The sequence below is a fragment of the Diospyros lotus genome, chromosome 15 (genome assembly GCF_014633365.1).
Source record: "Diospyros lotus cultivar Yz01 chromosome 15, ASM1463336v1, whole genome shotgun sequence".
NCBI lineage: Eukaryota > Viridiplantae > Streptophyta > Magnoliopsida > Ericales > Ebenaceae > Diospyros > Diospyros lotus.
In genome coordinates this window covers 25,297,167-25,315,002 of record NC_068352.1, presented here as the reverse complement: position 1 = coordinate 25,315,002, position 17,836 = coordinate 25,297,167, and the positions used below count along the sequence as shown (strand labels likewise).

General features: G+C 37.4%; 1 protein-coding gene across 3 annotated transcripts; it reads left to right on the top strand.

Moving 5' to 3' along the window:
* Nucleotides 1-2,803: 2,803 nt before the first annotated feature.
* On the top strand, nt 2,804-15,480 carry LOC127791458 (phenylacetaldehyde synthase-like). Of its 3 annotated transcripts, none has more exons than XM_052321351.1 (4): nt 2,804-3,542; nt 14,214-14,327; nt 14,452-14,777; nt 14,868-15,480. In XM_052321351.1, the coding sequence occupies exons 1-4, from the start codon at nt 2,862-2,864 to the stop codon at nt 15,238-15,240; spliced, it is 1,494 nt and encodes a 497-aa protein (XP_052177311.1). In that variant the 5' UTR covers nt 2,804-2,861; the 3' UTR covers nt 15,241-15,480. The 3 variants fall into 3 exon arrangements, with proteins under 3 accessions (XP_052177311.1, XP_052177312.1, XP_052177310.1); XM_052321352.1 differs by lacking the exons at nt 14,214-14,327; nt 14,452-14,777 and adding exons at nt 3,785-4,110; nt 4,196-4,306 and having other exon boundaries at nt 2,804-3,656; nt 14,979-15,480; XM_052321350.1 differs by lacking the exons at nt 14,214-14,327; nt 14,452-14,777; nt 14,868-15,480 and adding exons at nt 3,785-4,110; nt 4,196-4,713 and having other exon boundaries at nt 2,804-3,656.
* Nucleotides 15,481-17,836: the final 2,356 nt, after the last annotated feature.

Here is a 17,836-nt window from a genome sequence, read left to right as displayed (position 1 = left end):
TGAATTGTCCCATTTTACCGAATCGAACCGCCCCATTAAAAATAACCGAACCAAACTGAACCGAACTGACTTGATACACTAATCAAAATAACCGATTTGAACTTTGAACTAACCGAACTGAGAACCGAACCGAAAAAATGACCCAAAAATCGAACCGAATTAATCGATTTGACCTTTAAACTAATTGAACCAAAAATTAAATCGAAAAATAGCCCAAAGATTTAACCGAATACATCTTGATTCAATTCCTTAACATCCTGATATATTAATTTAATTTACCTCCAAGTCAATTCCAAATACATCTCGATTTCTAAGTTTCTAACCCTCTATCATCAACAACAGCAAACACTAAAAACTAACAAAACAAAAAACAAGGGATGATTTTTTATTTTGACTCATGACAATTACAGTGGATTATTGAGTTCCTACTACACTAAGAAACCAAATTCAAATTCCTTTTCCATAGAGCATAGGCTAAGGAAAACTTAATTGCTCAAAGATAAACAAAACAACAACAGCAAATCATGGAAGAAAGCCAATAGAAACATTGAATGTATCTATAGGTTAAAGAAACAGCAAATCACAAAACACTAAAACAAAACCAAATCAAAAAACACAAAACAATAATAAGTAAACAATGAACCAAATCACAAAACAAAAACAAGTTAAACAACGAATTAGCAAAGCGCATTGAAAGATTAAACAAACAGCAAGGGAAACCAACCAGATCGAACATGACAATCAAAACCACACGACGATTAAGTTGCCGAAATTGTATTATCTTCTCAAATCGATGACGGTGATACCCATAAGATCGTTAATGGTGAAGTGAGGAGGGTGAAATGGCTTAGGGTTTGTCGTCGCGTTTGGCGGGGTGGGGGGTGGGCTAGGTCTCGGACTATCAAGTGCAGGGGGGTTGGGTGTTGGGTGGGGGAGAAGTCGTCGTCGACGATAAAGGCGTGTCTGAAGGCGACGAGGTGAGGGTTAGCCATCGATGACCTGGGGCTAGGTCGATGCTTCGACCACGGGTGGAGGGGGGCTGGGTCTCGAGTTATCGGGTGCAGGAGGGCTGGGTGAGGGAGAAGCCGACAAGTCGAAGACGAGATGAAGGTTAACGACGAGTGGGGGGTGACTCGAGTGAGGCAGTCTCTCGGGTGTGCTGCGCCTGCGCAAGAACGAAGAAGAAAGGCAATGGACAAAAGTCACAGAACATGAACTTGGTTGGAGTGAGGTAGTGCCACTACCTAAGTCGGTCGGTTCGGTTCGGTTTTGTGGGCATTTTGGCCTAAATACCCGAACCGAACCGATTAATTGAAATCTTTATAAAATATTAATCGAACTCGAACCGCTCACATTAGCTAACCGAACCGAACCAACCGAACCGATAGGATCGATTCGGTTTAATCAGTTAAACCAAATTTATGCTCAGCCCTACTTGCTTGTGAATGCCATCACTGTCGCTACCCCCATTGCTGCCGTCATCGCTGCTGTTGCCCCCATCACCGTCGTCATTGGCTGTCGCTCTCACTCGCCTTCTCTCTCGCTTAGTCTGCCCGCCACTGCTTGTCCCCTCGGCCGCTGCCTCTCACTCGCCCTCTCATTTGATCACCCTTTCTCTCACTTAGACCGTCGACCGAGCTTCCTTTCATCCTCACGACCATCAGCTGCACATCTCCTTTTTCTCGCAATCATCAGCCACTTTTCTTCTTCTCTGCCAAATCGTTGCATCTCTCTTTGGCCTAGAAATTTATTCCAGCCCCCTTATGGGAAAATGAATTGCAGTAAAAGTGAAAAAAGAGTCACGTGAACCAAAATGAGAAAATGTTTTTCATGAAAAAATTAGCTAATCAAACGCTACAAAACGCTAGAAATTAGGTAGAAATTTACTATTTTTTATAAAAAAAGTATGGAATCAAACACACCATAATTGTTCTTTGTGTGTTTGTGTTTCTTAATAGTAAATGCATTTCATCACCTTTGGTCCTGCAGACTCTGGTTGAGAGTGGCATTGCTGATCAGATACGTGTATCGGAACACATTTTGCATGATGTAAGTTTTGTGCAGCCCTTTTTTTTTTTTTTTTTATTTCATTGAAGTTAAAATTATTTGTACTGTTTCTGGAAAATCTATTCTAATATTGAATTTGGTTAGCAAATAAGCAATTTATTTTAATATTAAATGACATGATATTTTAAAATTACGAGCCCATATATAATATTAAATGTTATGTCATAAAAAGATCAATAACTTTTCTGTGCTTTAATACAAAGTTTAGTGATATTTCTATATTCTAATATAAAATTTAGTAACTGTTTAATTTTTGGGTTAGGTTTAATTCTTTAGTCAAATTTAAATAATGTGATATTTTAATATTATATATGAACCCACATTAGTCACATTAACATTCAGTTAGTTTCTTTTAATAATAACCGACTATAATTATGAAATTATATATAAAATTGAACTTGAATGACATGTTTGTATTTTAGTGAAAAGTTTAATGACTTTTTCATTATAAATTAATATTCATGATATTTTTATATTTTAATATAAAATTCAATGACTATTTTTAAAATTTTAAAATAGCTTTGTCCACAAGGAGCCTCGTGGTTTCAAATATTACTTAATAAAATAACATTTATTTTTAAGTTTTTGTTAAGTATATAAAAATAACTGTAAATATTTACATTAAATAATATGACTACATTTTACTATTAATTTTGAATAATAAGAAAGAGAATGGCAGGCGCGCCCTATATAAGAGTATGCCCGATGCTGCTATAAACACGAACACCATCTCCAATCCAATATTGCCTAACTAATTCCATATTCTCTTCCCAAACGCCGTTTAATTTTCTCAAATGGGTAGCTTGCCATCAGACATAATTAGCCCATTGGACCCCGATAATTTTCTTTATGAATCATCCCAAGTCCTCCAATTCATCGCCGATTACTACAGAGACGTCGAAAAATTCCCCGTCCAAAGCCAAGTCCAGCCCGGCTATCTCAGAAGCCTCTCTCCAAAAGCCGCCCCTCTCTTTCCGGAGCAGCTGGAAGCCATTTTGGCCGACGTCCAAAGCAACATATTGCCGGGCCTTACTCACTGGCAGAGCCCCAACTTCTTCGCTTACTTCCAGGCCAATGCCAGCACCGCGGGCTTCCTCGGAGAGATGCTTTGCACCGGCCTCAACGTTGTCGGCTTCAACTGGATCGCTTCCCCTGCCGCCACCGAGCTTGAGAACATCGTCGTGGATTGGGTAGGCAAAATGCTCAATCTGCCACAGACGTTTCTCTTCTCCGGCACCGGTGGAGGCGTGTTGTACGGAAGTACATGCGAGGCCCTGGTCTGCACTTTGGCGGCTGCGAGAGATATGGCTTTGAAAGAAATGGGTGCCAATGGGATCACCGAATTGGTGGTCTATTCCTCGGATCAAACGCATTTCAGCCTCCAGAAGGCGGCTAAACTTGTCGGAATTCTTCCCAACAACATCCGTATGATCCCGACGTCGCGGTCTACAAGCTTCGCGCTGGAACCGAGCGAGGTCCGGTCGGAGATGGAGAAGGATTCTGCGCGTGGGTTGGCGCCGTTGTTTCTCTGCGCCACCATTGGAACCACAGCATCTGGGGCAGTGGATCCGTTGAAGGAACTCGGCCAGGTATTTCAGATGGTTGTTAAAGATTATAGTGATTTACTTCAGCTTTTTTTATTTATAATAAAACAGAATATTCAGATAAAGATCCTAGCGGTTCTATCTTAATTTTATGAGAGTGTGTTTCCCGACAGGTAGCACAAGATTTTAATGTCTGGCTGCACGTCGACGCCGCCTACGCCGGCAGCGCCTGTATTTGCCCGGAGTTCCGGCAATATCTGGACGGCGTGGAGCTCGCCGACTCTCTAAGCATCAACCCCCACAAATGGCTGCTCACGAACATGGATTGCTGCTGCTTATGGCTGCAAAACCCAAACACATTGATAGACTCCTTAGGAACAAGTCCCGAGTGTTTGAAGAACAAAGCTAGCGAATTGAACCAAGTCGTCGACTACAAAGACTGGCAAATCGCACTAAGCCGGAGATTTCGAGCCCTAAAGCTCTGGGTATTGATAAGAAGGTAGATTAAAGTTGAGCTAGGTTTATAGTCGTCTCTAAATAACTCTGTATATTAATTAGAATCAGTCCCGTGTTTCTTCTAACAGATACGGGGTGGCCAACCTGAGGGATCACATAAGAAGCGACGTGAAGCTGGCGAAGCTTTTCGAGGCGTTCGTGAGGGCGGATAAGAGGTTTGAGGTGGCTGTTCCGAGGAGGTTTGCTCTGGTTTGCTTTCGACTCGTCAATGGCGGCGAAAGTGAAAAAGAAGAAGAAGATGATGATGATGATGAAGGGTCGAGATTGAGCAGACAGCTGCTAGAAATGGTGAATTCGAGCGGCCGAGCTTACATGAGCCATGCAGTGGTGGGTGGAAAGTTTCTGATACGCTGCGCCATTGGAGGGACTTTGACGGAGGAACGCCACGTGGTTGGGTTGTGGAAGTTGATCCAAGAGAAAGCAGCTCTCTTGCTAAAGAAGAAAAATAATGTCTGAAATGATAAGGTTGACAAAATAAGCAATTTTATTTATGTTTTCTTATTTAATAATATAAAATGAGCAATGAAAAAATTGTCTGTTTTCCTTGTTGAATCGTTTTCTCGTATGCAAATATAAAAGTCGGTCAAATTTGGTATCAAAATTATGTGTTAACGTTGGATTTCATGGTTTCGTAATAAATAATTAACAAAAATGATTTATTGTTTAAATGGCCGATTCCATGTTATCTTTAGAGCAAAATATATTTGTATATATTTTTTAACATAATGGTTTTTATTTAATTTTAAAATTTTAACTTAACAAAAAATTATTACTCGTTAAGACAAAATTTAATTCTAGAAAGAGGACTTTAAAATAAAAATACAAATATAATACGTTTTTCATCTTTTAAGAACTCAATTCGAATGTTATATAACTGAGTAGGATATATCAACTTCTATAGCCCTTAAATTTTAAATGGGACACTTTTTAAAAAAAAAACATTCACCTATTTTAGAAATAAATAATAATGTGTTTATAAATTAATGTAAAATAATTTCTTTTTGTTTGGGAGAGACAAGGGCACCAAGAGCTTTGAACATTGATGGCACAAAAGAATATTAAATAATAAATGAAAGTTGGTACACTCTAGATACAAATATAAAATTTTGTTAAATTGAGGTCGAATTTAAGATTTTTATAAAATTACTAAGACTAATCATATTAACAAATAAAATAAATTCTGTTCTATTTTTAAATATTTATTCTATCAAATAAGAAAGAAAAAAAAAGAGCTTTTAAATAGTATTCAAAGTCACTTGGTTCCGCAGATGACCAATGAATGTTGAGTAATGGATGCAGTAAACGGAAGAGATGATTGTTTAAAATGAATCAACCTGAACTTGAGCAGCCCATAAATGACCTTCGGATTTGACTCCAATTGGCCGCCCAATAGTTTTGACGTAGGAGCGAGAATTATTGACTAACTAAAAGTAGGGGTATCAAATGGTTGCATGACTTCCACCGGCCCATAGTATGCGTGTCGTGCGGTGCGATTCTAAAGCAGGGGAGTCAGTCTTATTTGTCAATATGCTACTGATTAGAGGATCGGATTTCCAATTAATATGGTATAATATTGATATTAAATAATATTAACTTTCAAAAAATTAAATTGGAGTGTCAAACCACAAAGGAGGAGACTCTGGTTTTTAATGGTCTAATTGAGATACATTTTTATGAAGGATAATGTTGACGATTGTCCAATCGTTAGCTAATAACGATTGCCTCTAGCTCTAAAGGCAGTCGTTAAATTTCAATAAATATACGTTCCTTCTAAAAAGGGTGTATTATTTTTTATTTTAAAATAATTTTATTAGTTGATGATAAATATAATATATTTTATGGTATTATACTAACCAATAAAATTATTTTAAAAATGAATAAAATGCACATTGTCTAAAAATAAGGTATACTTATTGAAACTTATCCTTTATGAAATAAATAAATATATATATATTAATTAAAATTAGGTAAATTTCAAATATCACCCTTGAGGTTCGCTTAAATTTCACATACTATTCCTGTATTTTTAAAAATGACATTAACTTTCCTTGAGATTAATTACCTCATAACACTACCTCTTCCATCAAATAACAATGGTTAATTAAATAAAAAAGAGAGCATAGACAATAAGTTAATATAAAGAAATATAAGAAGACTTTGCTAGCGGTGTGTGTGCGGACATGCATAGAGAAAAAGAAATGTAATAGGATTACGGTTATGTTAGGGGTCGAAACCTGTTTGTTAGATTTTTTAATTTACCTCTTCTGTTGAAATCATGGGACTGAACAGCGAAAGCATTTGTGATAGTGCGTTAACTAAAAAAAAAAAAAAGACAATAAGATTTCTTTCCCTTACTTGACCATAAGAGATGAGAAAGAAACCCTATTGCATTTGCACTAAGCAATGGATACACCAATAATGTGGCAAAATGGAGAAAAAAATATAAAGAGAAAAGAGAAAAATAAAAGGAAGGTGAGAGTGAAAGAGAAACAAAATGTCTTAATACGAGGGTCAAAAAGTCATTTAATTTGATCTATTACCCCGAGAGAGTTCAGTATCATATTTGAAAATAAAATGATGGTCAGTGCAATTTGAGAAAATTCCAAGAATCATTGTGAAATTTACCATTAAATTATGATATAAAAAAGTAAAATTTATCACATAACACCTAGTAGATTAAAAGGGTATTATGTAACTTATTCTACAATTATAAAAATTTGTACAACAAGACTAACACAAAATTTATGTTAGAAGTAAAATAAAACTTAAATTCAAATATTTCAGTTACAAAGAAAAATTAAACAAAACTATCTGTGTATTAACGAACTGATAGATAGTATTCAAATAGAAAATATAATTTTTTTTAGAAAATCTCAATATATTATTTTATTTTATAATATTTAAAAAATTAAAAATTAAAAAAAAAAAAACCAATTCAACAGATCTAGCTCAATCAGTATATCGATTCGATCTCATTTTGAGCATAAAACACAACCAACTTTTAGTCATGAACCAAATCGATTTGATCCAAGTTTCAAAAATTATATTAAATTAATAGTTAAATATATATATATATACACACCATTAAATCATTTTTATACAAAATCATTTTATAAATGCATATAAAATCATTACTATTATAAAAGATGTTAGGTGAAATGCACCACACTCCTTTGTGATTTAGTTTTTTGGTGAAGATGCTCCCTCCTTCAGATTAACTTGAATTATTTTAATTAAATATTTATTAAACAAAGTGAAAGCCAAAAAATAAAAATAAAAGTATTGCTAGTTGGAACCAATTGTCAGCGATAGTCCAACAGGCTGCCAACAACCTTCTGTGGTGGGTTCCAGAAGGAACCGATGATCAAATGGGTTTTAGAAAAGAAATTCAAGCAACAATTTTTTCCATTAAAGGGGATTGACTGGATTCTAAATTAACTTAGCTATTGATGGGTTCGATATGAAGAATAGGAAGACAAAGGTGCAAATTTGGAGTCAGTAGACCCATGGGGTTCTTCTTTATCATCTTCTTTTTTTTCTAGTTGATTTTTTTTTCTTTTTCTCTCCTACTAATTCATTATTATTATTTTATCATTGTTGTTGTTGTTGTTGTTCTTCTATCTTTTTCCCTTTCTAAACTAGAATCCACGAGCAATAGGGTTATGATTGATGTTGTTGTTGTTGTCAAACTACAATAATTGAATTTGTATTTGGGAGAAAGTTCAACAAACAATTGACAAGGCCAAGTGAAGAAGGTGAAAAGAGCTTGCCTGGGGAGGCCAACAACCATAGGGCTCGACCTACTGTTCAAGGGAGCAATAGAAGTTTCATGGAAGAGTCCCACAAAAGGGTCTCTAGATATGTCTTCAGATGTGGTCACAAATGTGACTTCAGTGGGAGTCCGCAAATGAGTCTTCTAGGATAGTTTGCGAATGAGTCTTCGAAGGTAGTCTATAAGATAGAAGACAGTCAGAAGGCATGCCGAGATGTCCCTCGCGCGAGCCCTCCGATGTCTAAGTCAAAAGATGCCATGGAATGGAATGCGAAAGACATATATAGATGTAACATGCTGAGTAAACAAGAGGTAATGTTGTGCGGATGAGCGTCTCTTACGAGGAGTGTCTTAAGGAGGTTGGAAGGCCTGGAGAAGTCTTTGGGGTGGACACCATTCAGGCCACTAGATGGCTTAGGTTCGGGAGACCCTAAAGAGTGTCCTTGGACTTCGGCAAAAATGATGCGTGTTTAGGGGGACCCATCAGGGGTCTGAGAGGCACTCATCCCGAAGATTATCTGGGGGATAATGAACTCGGGAATTGATTTGAAACTTAGGAGAATTTTAGAGCACGCCACAACAAGATAGGTAAGTAAGTGGGGTTACTCTCATTCTTGCAACAGATGGGGATGAGGGTACCAACTTTTCAAGATTGTATCAGACTTATGAGAATTGTCAAGATTAGTCGGTCGTTACCATTATGCCCCAGATTGTTGGACGCTGAGGAACTTGGGAATTTGTATGTCCTGAGCGTGCCCTTGCGAATAACGGGAAGAAGGATGTCGGTATCCGTAAAACTTCTTAAGAGAGATCTAATCCTAAATAGGTATGGTAGCAATCATCAGGCACCCTAGCATGATGGAATGGAGTAGCAATTGCTATCAACTGTTTAAAGGAGAGGATGATGATGCATGATGAAATGTCTTAGTTTCGAGGCTATTGGGGGAATGGATCACGTTCCGTTTTCTGGGTCATCTCGAACTTATAATTATTTAATAGGGGTCTTTAATTGTCGTCATTGTACCCCAGCTTGTCCGACGCACAAGAGTCTAGGAATTTGTTCGTCCAATGCATGCCCTCGCGAAAAGCATGTGGAAGGATATTGAGCCCCATGAAATTTATTTTAAGGAAAGGCGAACCTCGAGGAGAACAGAGGTATCCATAAACCCCCCTTGAAATATGCAAGAATGAACAACCTTCATTATTTGTAATGTGCATGACCATGAACAAGAGAAAACGTAATGCCATACTTGGTTACTTATCGTTATACCTGCAAAGGGATTGTGAATTCTTGGCTTTCTGTCATGCTTGAGCTGCATCTTGCTCTATTTAAGGAAGTATTTCTTTATATGGGCGAAATTCTAGGTCTTGCTAAGAGTTTCTCCTTGAAGTGTCTGAAGAATACAAGTGTTTGAGCCCAACATCTCTTGGATTCTGTAGGAGTCTTCCCAGTTTGCTCGGAGTTTTCCTTCTTCCTGAAATGCGCCTGTAATGATAGATTTTCAGAAGACCAAGTCTTATGCTTGCAGAGGTCTATCCCTGACATGGGCATTATAGTAGTTAGCTATCCTCTAGTGGTAGGTTGCCAATCAGATATTGGCCCAGTCTCTCAACTCATTTATTAGATTAAGATTACAGGATAACTGCTCTGAGTTTCTCTATTCATCAAAGGCCTGGACTCGTGGGGACTGGATATCTACTTCAACGAGGATGAGGGCTTCAGTCCCATATGCAAGGTTAAAAGGTGTCTTCTAAGTGGATGTTCTACTGGTAGTGCAATAAGCCCATAAGACAGTTGGGAACACTTCCACCCATGCTCCTTTAGCCTTATCCAACTGGGTTTTGAGGTTTTTGAGTTGCCTCTACTTGGCCATTTGCTTGCAGGTAAGCAACAGGTGTTGTGCGAAGGTGAATTCCCCATCTGCTACAAAAAGTGCAAAAAGTGTCTAAATCAAATTGTGTCATGGTCTGTATTGAGGATCTTGGGGATTTTGAAGCGACAGATGATGTCTTTCCATACCACATTCTTCACCATTTTCTCTATAATCGTTGCCAATGGCTCTATTTTTACCCACTTGGTGAAATAGTCGATAGCCATTGTAATACCCCATGTTCGTATGAGGATGCCACGTAATTTTAATAAGTTTAGAATACCGAAAAATTGGTTTGATAGTAGTTATTAGTACCAAATCGACTACAAGGAATGCCTCAGAGCGAAATTATCTAAGAAAAATTATATGAACTCGACGAGCGTATCGAGATAGGATTTATGGTATCGAAAGAAATTGAATCGGGAATAGTTTTCGGTATAGTTAAAATACAGTTGTCATTTAGGCTGAAAAACCGAATCGTTGTAGGAGACTCTCGAAAAATTAACGGAACCCTAGGGGGCTTCAGTTTTGCGTAACGAACAACCCTTCAATGGTTTTGGGATGAATCGGTAGCCCGGTAAGGTTATTGGGGCAAAAATCATCTATATCGAGTAAAATTTAAGTTATTAATTGTGAATTTTCGATATTAAAATTCAAGTTTAATCAGTGTTTGAGGGCATGGTTGCAATAAGAAAATTACCCAAGTGATATTATAATAAAATTGGGGTTTAATATATAATTTCTCTTAATTTAAAGTGTAATAAATAGTTATATATATATATATATGCACGTGCATATGAGCGTGAATGGCAGAGGCAGCTTCTATGGATGGCAAAGATTTTTGGCTGAAAATTGGGAGATTGTGGCAGCGGGATTTAAGGATATCGTAGCAGGATTTGAGGAGATTTTCATATTAAATGATGTGTGTGGTGGGCAAGCAATTCAACAGTAAAAATTATGTGAAGCCACTGCCTAAAAATTGGCAGCAGTCTTGGCCGAAAGAAGTAAAGCTCCAAGATGATCGGGAAAGAGAGAGAGAAAGAGAGAGCTAGCTCGTGAGAGGGAATGATCGGCCAAGGAGTGGCCAGTTGCAGCCACAAGTTCGAGCAGGGGCTGCCATGGCGGCTCATTGCAGCGAGCAGATCCGCGGGCAGCAAGCATGGGGAGCATGGAAGGCGGAGCTGCGACGGGTTTAAGGAAGCTCGGTGGCGATCGGAAGGTGGCAAGAGGAGCCGCGAGCTCGCAGCGGTAGCCATGGCCACAAGCTTGCGGCTGCTGGACAGCAAGAAGGCAGCCGCGCGCGGCGGTGTGTGCGAGGAGTTGGGGTCCGGCGAGGCTGATGCGGCCGGCAGAGGGCCGAGTGGCAGCTCGCGGTGGCGGCAGTGGAGGCTGGAGCGCGCGGGAGTTGCAGGCGTAGTGCAGAGGAAGAAGAAGGAGGAGAAGGGAAGAAGAAGAAGAAGAAGAAAGAAAAGAAAGAAAAGAAAAGAAAATAAAAAATATGTTAGAAAAATCTTGAAAAATGGGATTTGGGGATTCAGTAAAATTTCGGAGATTTTGGCAAGAAAAACGGCTCGGGCACGCGTTTCGAGGATATGGCACGCAAACCGAGGAAGCTAGAGATACTAAGTCAAGGTAAGTAAAATTTCTTAAAAATTCCAGAAATTCAAGAAAATTATTTTAGGAATTGTCGTAGAGAAATATTTGAGAAAATAGTTTAGAAATATTTAGTTTGGATTTCTTGAGGAAAATAAAGAAAATTAAGGAAAATGCTAGAAATTATGGAAAAATAAATTTTAATGTTTATTTAAATAATTATGGTGATTAGGATGCTTTGAGGCTTAAGTTGAAGAGACTTGTGTAAATTTTGAGGTTGGCACGCAAATCGAGGTAAAGCACGAGGCAAGGCACGGATATATATATATATATATAATATGTTCGCATGGAGTTATAAAAGGATAAAGGGTGTTTTAGTTTTTTTCTTTGTTAGAAACATTTTCAAGTCCACGAGAAACTTAGGCCCTGTTCTCTTTGTTGTTTTCGTGTCATTTTCTATTTTCAATTTTTCAAAACACTCAAAACGTGTTCTCTTTGTTATTTTCGAAAACACATTTCCAAAAACAAGTAAAAATTTTGTAAAGGAAATCCAAAACAAGAAAAACTCGTTTTGGCTATTTTCAGCCAAAACACGGGTAAAAAATGAAAACACGGAAAACAGCATTTCTTCTCACGCAGTGGCAGATGCTCCCCCCCCCCAAGCCCCAACCTCCATTATCTCATCTCTTTTCTCTCTCATCTCTTCTGTCTCTCTCTCAAACCTTCGCCAAACACTGCGCCCGCCATCTCCGTTGTAGCCAGAGCCGCCGTCGACCTCGTGCGCCATCTCTGTCGCTACCAGGGCCGCCGTCGACCTAGCCCGCCACCACCAAAAGCCGCCATCGACCCACCCCTCTCCCCCCAAATCTGGCAAACCCCATCCATTCTCCCTCTCTCCTCTCTTCTCTCCAAAACACCCAAAAATCACAAACCCAAAAATAGAGCACCGTCTCCGCCACTGCCATCGACCGCATCAGCCACTGCCACCTCGACCACCGCCGTCGACCGCGCCCGCCACCGACCGTGAAAGTCACCGTCTACAGCCCACTATTGCTCCCCTTGCATCTCGCGTCCACCATCATCGCCTCCCCTCTGTGCGAGACCCCATCCATTCTGTGTTCTTTGTTTTGAATTCTTTTTTATTTGATTTTTTTTTTGTTTTGTTTTATTTGAATACGAATGTGTAATATGATATGTAATATATTTTTTTATTAATTTATAATTTATTAATAATTGTTTATAATTTATTTTAAATTAAATTTATTGAATAAAATATTACAAAATGATGTTTTTCAAAATTTCAAAGCAAACGCGTTTTCTAGTTTTTTGTTTTAAGAAACAGTTTTTCAAAATGACAAAAAGAACACGTTTTTAAAAATCTCAAAATAGACACTCAAAACACAAAATTGAAAATAAATTCAAAACTCAAAATTGAAAATTGAAACACGAAGAGAACACCACCTTAGATTCCCAATCCCCCATAAAAAAAAATTTGTTAGAAAGTTGTTTAAAAATTATTCTGAAGAATTTTATTTCTCAACATTTTTTTATATTATACCAAACATATATAAAAATATAAATTCTCAACTTAACATTTACGCTAATTTTAAAGTTTCTGTTCAATGAACGTCCCCTTACAGTACAAGTTGCTTCAAGAATCTGAACAATTTCCGAGCACTCAAACCTCTCCTCGAACTCTCTCTCACACCCAAGTGATTTTTCCAGAGAAGAATCGATACAATTAGGGTTCCGTTCCTTTTTGTTTTGTTTCTCGCGCCTTCTATTGCTCTGCCAATCTGAATATATATGAATGGGGGACTAAAGACTTAACAAGAGGCGTCAGATCTTAAGTTTAGAAGTGAATCGACGGTAATGAATAAATCAGCCAATATAATGCCACATGTCAACCATCTAAAATAAGCTGATGACATACCACTATCTATCAATTAATTTGAGTAAAAAAAAAAAATAACATATATAAAGATAACTGTAAATATTTACGTTAAATAATATGACTACATTTTACTATTAATTTTGAATAATAAGAGAATGGAAGGCGTGCCCTATATAAGAGTATGCCCGATGCTGCTATAAACACAAACACCATCTCCAATCCATTGCCTAACTAATTCCATATTCTCTTCCCAAGACGCCGTTTAATTTTCTCAAATGGGTAGCTTGCCATCAGACATAATCAGCCCATTGGACCCCGATAATTTTATTCATGAATCATCCCAAGTCCTCCAATTCATCGCCGATTACTACAGAGACGTCGAAAAATTCCCCGTCCAAAGCCAAGCCCAGCCCGGCTATCTCAGAAGCCTCTCTCCAAAAGCCGCCCCTCTCTATCTGGAGCAGCTGGAAGCCATTTTGGCCGACGTCCAAAGCAACATATTGCCGGGCCTTACTCACTGGCAGAGCCCCAACTTCTTCGCTTACTTCCAGGCCAATGCCAGCACCGCGGGCTTCCTCGGAGAGATGCTTTGCACCGGCCTCAACGTTGTCGGCTTCAACTGGATCTCTTCCCCGGCAGCCACCGAGCTTGAGAACATCGTCGTGGATTGGGTAGGCAAAATGCTCAATCTGCCACAGACGTTTCTCTTCTCCGGCACCGGTGGAGGCGTGTTGTACGGAAGTACATGCGAGGCCCTGGTCTGCACTTTGGCGGCTGCGAGAGACATGGCTTTGAAAGAAATGGGTGCCAATGGGATCACCGAATTGGTGGTCTATTCCTCGGATCAAACGCATTTCAGCCTCCAGAAGGCGGCTAAACTTGTCGGAATTCTTCCCAACAACATCCGTATGATCCCGACGTCGCGGTCTACAAGCTTCGCGCTGGAACCGAGCAAGGTCCGGTCGGCGATGGAGAAGGATTCTGCTCGTGGGTTGGCGCCGTTGTTTCTCTGCGCCACCATTGGAACCACATCATCTGGGGCAGTGGATCCGTTGAAGGAACTCGGCCAGGTATTTCAGATAGTTGCGAAAGATTCTATTGATTTACTTCAGTTTTTTTTATAATAAAATAGAATATTCAGATAAAGATCTTAATGCTTCTATCTTAATTTTATGAGAGTGTGTTTCCCGACAGGTAGCACAAGATTTTAATGTCTGGCTGCACGTCGACGCCGCCTACGCCGGCAGCGCTTGTATTTGCCCGGAGTTCCAGCAATATCTGGATGGCGTGGAACTCGCAGACTCTCTAAGCATCAACCCCCACAAATGGCTGCTCACGAACATGGATTGCTGCTGCTTATCGCTGCAAAATCCAACCACATTGATAGACTCCTTAGGAACAAGTCCCGAGTGTTTGAAGAACAAAGCTAGCGAATTGAACCAAGTCGTCGACTACAAAGACTGGCAAATCGCACTAAGCCGGAGATTTCGAGCCCTAAAGCTCTGGGTATTGATAAGAAGGTACGTAGATTAAATTTGATCTAGGTTTATAGTCGTCTCTAAATAACTCCGGGTTATTAATTAGAATCAGTCCCGTGTTTCTTCTAACAGATACGGGGTGGCCAACCTGAGGGATCATATAAGAAGCGACGTGAAGCTGGCGAAGCTTTTCGAGGCGTTCGTGAGAGCGGATAAGAGGTTTGAGGTGGCTGTTCCGAGGAGGTTTGCTCTGGTTTGCTTTCGACTCGTCAATGGCGGCGAAAGTGAAAAAGAAGAAGATGATGATGATGATGAAGGGTCGAGATTGAGCAGAAAGCTGCTAGAAATGGTGAATTCGAGTGGCCGAGCTTACATGAGCCATGCAGTGGTGGGTGGAAAGTTTCTGATACGCTGCGCCATTGGAGGGACTTTGACGGAGGAACGCCACGTGGTTGGGTTGTGGAAGTTGATCCAAGAGAAAGCAGCTCTCTTGCTAAAGACATGACCATGAACATAATAATACTTAAGGCTAAATAAAATATGACCTGGGTCAGTTAATTAATTAACAGGAACAAATTTATAATTTTATTTATGTTTGCTTATTTATTAGTATAAAATAAGCTGTGACAAAATTGCCAGTTTTCCTTGTTAAATCGTTGTTTCGTATGTAAATTCGAAAGTCGGTCAAATTTAGTATCAAAATGATGTGTTAACGTTGGATTTCATGGTTTCATAATAAATGATTAGCAAAACGTACGATTTGTTGTTTAAATTGTTGCTTCCATGTTATTCTTAGAGGAAATTACGTACTCTTGAACTCATGCTAATCGCGGATATAGTGATATCGTTTTACCTCTTTTTAGTAATTCATGTCACTTATCAATCCTAACAAATCATGCAATTTTCAGCACTTTAAACAGTTATCCAAAGTAAGTCAAAAGTGTTTCAGAAAATTAAGATAAAAAAATTGGTGGTTGGTGAAAAGGCAATATTGGGAGGAAAAAGTATCATTGAAAAGGACCTTTATTTATGCCTATAAAAGAAATTAGACGTTGCCTTTTAATAGAAAAACAAATAAGAGAAATCTTTTTAATTTAGACTTTGCATTGTTTGCGAGAAAGTCAATCATGGAATGGAATGGAATTGTTCCTTTCACGCAGACGTGATTGATCGGTCTGACTACATAATGGCAATGGAATATTATGATATGAGGATTTTTGCGATAGGGTGACTAGTACATGCAAGCACTCCGATATATAACTGAGTGAAAATTTAAGATAACAGGATTTATGTAAAATTAAAAATGAACATATCTTTATTGAGAGTCAACTAATTCATATATAAGAGAAAATGGGGTCTCTTGTGTGTTATCGTTTGTTGTAGGTGAAAACAGAGCTGAGAATCTTGAGACAATTGAGACTTGACATGGGTGTGGGTAATCCGAGCATGACATTGATAGAATGAAAGATGTTATTGAGTTGAGTTAATTGAATGAGTACTTGAGATAAGGCCCAGCATCAAGTTATGAGCTAGGAGCTTATTGTTGGACAGAGTCTAATAAAACTGGTAGGGTCCAACGATGAAGAAAGTAAGATTCAGTGTAAAATAATTTATTTTTGTTTGGGAGCTTTGAAAATCAATGGAACAAAAGAATATTAAATAATAAATGACAATTGGTACACTCTAAATAATAATATAAAATTTAATTTATTAAATTGAGGTCCAATTTAAGATTTTTATAAGATAAATAAAGACTAATCATATTAGCAAATAAAATATTTTTTTCTATTTTAAATATTTATTCTATGAAATAAGAAAAAAAAAAGAGCTTTAAATAGTATTCAAAGTCACTGGTTCAGCATATGACCAATGAATGTTGAGTAATGAATGCAGAAAACGGAAGAGATGACTGTTTCAAATGAGTCAACCTGAAGTTGAGCAGTCCATAGATGACCTTCGGATTTGACTCCAATTGCCCACCACAGCCTGCCATCCAATAGTTTGAAATAAAATAAGAGCGAGTATTATTAATTAAAAGTAGCGGTATCAAATGGTTGCATGACTTCCACCAGCCCGTAGTCAGGGCCGCCCATGGCTTAATGGGGCTCTAGCCAATAATAAATTTTGTAGGTCTTTAAAAAATAATAAAAATTTATTTTTTGAGATGTAAAGTTATTAATTAAATTTTTATATTCTAATTTAAAAAATAATTTTTTTTCAATTGATAATATTGCTAAATTACTTAATATTTCTTATGATATAGTTGAACGTAAATAAGATTTTATTAATTTTAATTTTAAAAAACTTATTTTTACTGAAGTTATAGTAACATGAATAGTTAATAATATTCTATCAGCTATTCATGTATTTGGAAAAAAAATTATCTTTTTTATAAAATTTAGTATCTCAAGTGATGTTTTAATTTCTATAGTTATAATTTCTTTTAAAATTTTTAATTCCGAAAATAAATCTAAACCATCAATATCAGATAGCATATCATGTTTTAGAAAATTTTCAAGATTTAAACAATTTTTTTTTCAAATTATCATCGTCAAGCAATTTTAACTTTTTTGTATTATAAAGGAAACTAAAATTATCGTCATATATTTTAAATTGTTCAAATCTATTTTGAAAGGAGGAAATAGCATAATCAACTAAATATGTAAAATAATTAATTCTAAAATATTTTCCATTAAATAATTTCATCTCCTCATTTTCATTCTCATCAAATTATTTTTTTCTTATTGTACGGTACGTTTTTCACGAAACTTTGGTTCTATATTTATTTGTTGTGCAATTTCTTTAGCAGCAATCATAGAAGATTTAAAACCATTTTCTCTATAGTTTTTAAAAAAAGAAATAAGACCTTTAAAATCTATTGCAATAGCAATGTTCATATATTTATATTATAAATATTTACTAACTATATTAACAGCAAATAACATATCATACCAAATAATCATACCTAACAAATATTCAAAACTTTCAATATCATATGTTGCCAAAGAAACAGCTTCATTTCTTGTTTTAGGATCCTCACTAGTTTTTGCTAATTGATATAAAGTATCTCTTATTTGTGGAGCTTGATATCTTATTGTTTT

Bases quoted from the DNA above. Each gene is read 5' to 3' on its own strand.
- LOC127791458 (XM_052321350.1), top strand. From the start codon at position 2,862: ATGGGTAGCTTGCCATCAGACATAATTAGCCCATTGGACCCCGATAAT. The intron at 3,657-3,784 runs GTATTTCAGATG...GTTTCCCGACAG, and splicing joins CGTTGAAGGAACTCGGCCAG to GTAGCACAAGATTTTAATGT. The intron at 4,111-4,195 runs GTAGATTAAAGT...TTCTTCTAACAG, and splicing joins CTCTGGGTATTGATAAGAAG to ATACGGGGTGGCCAACCTGA.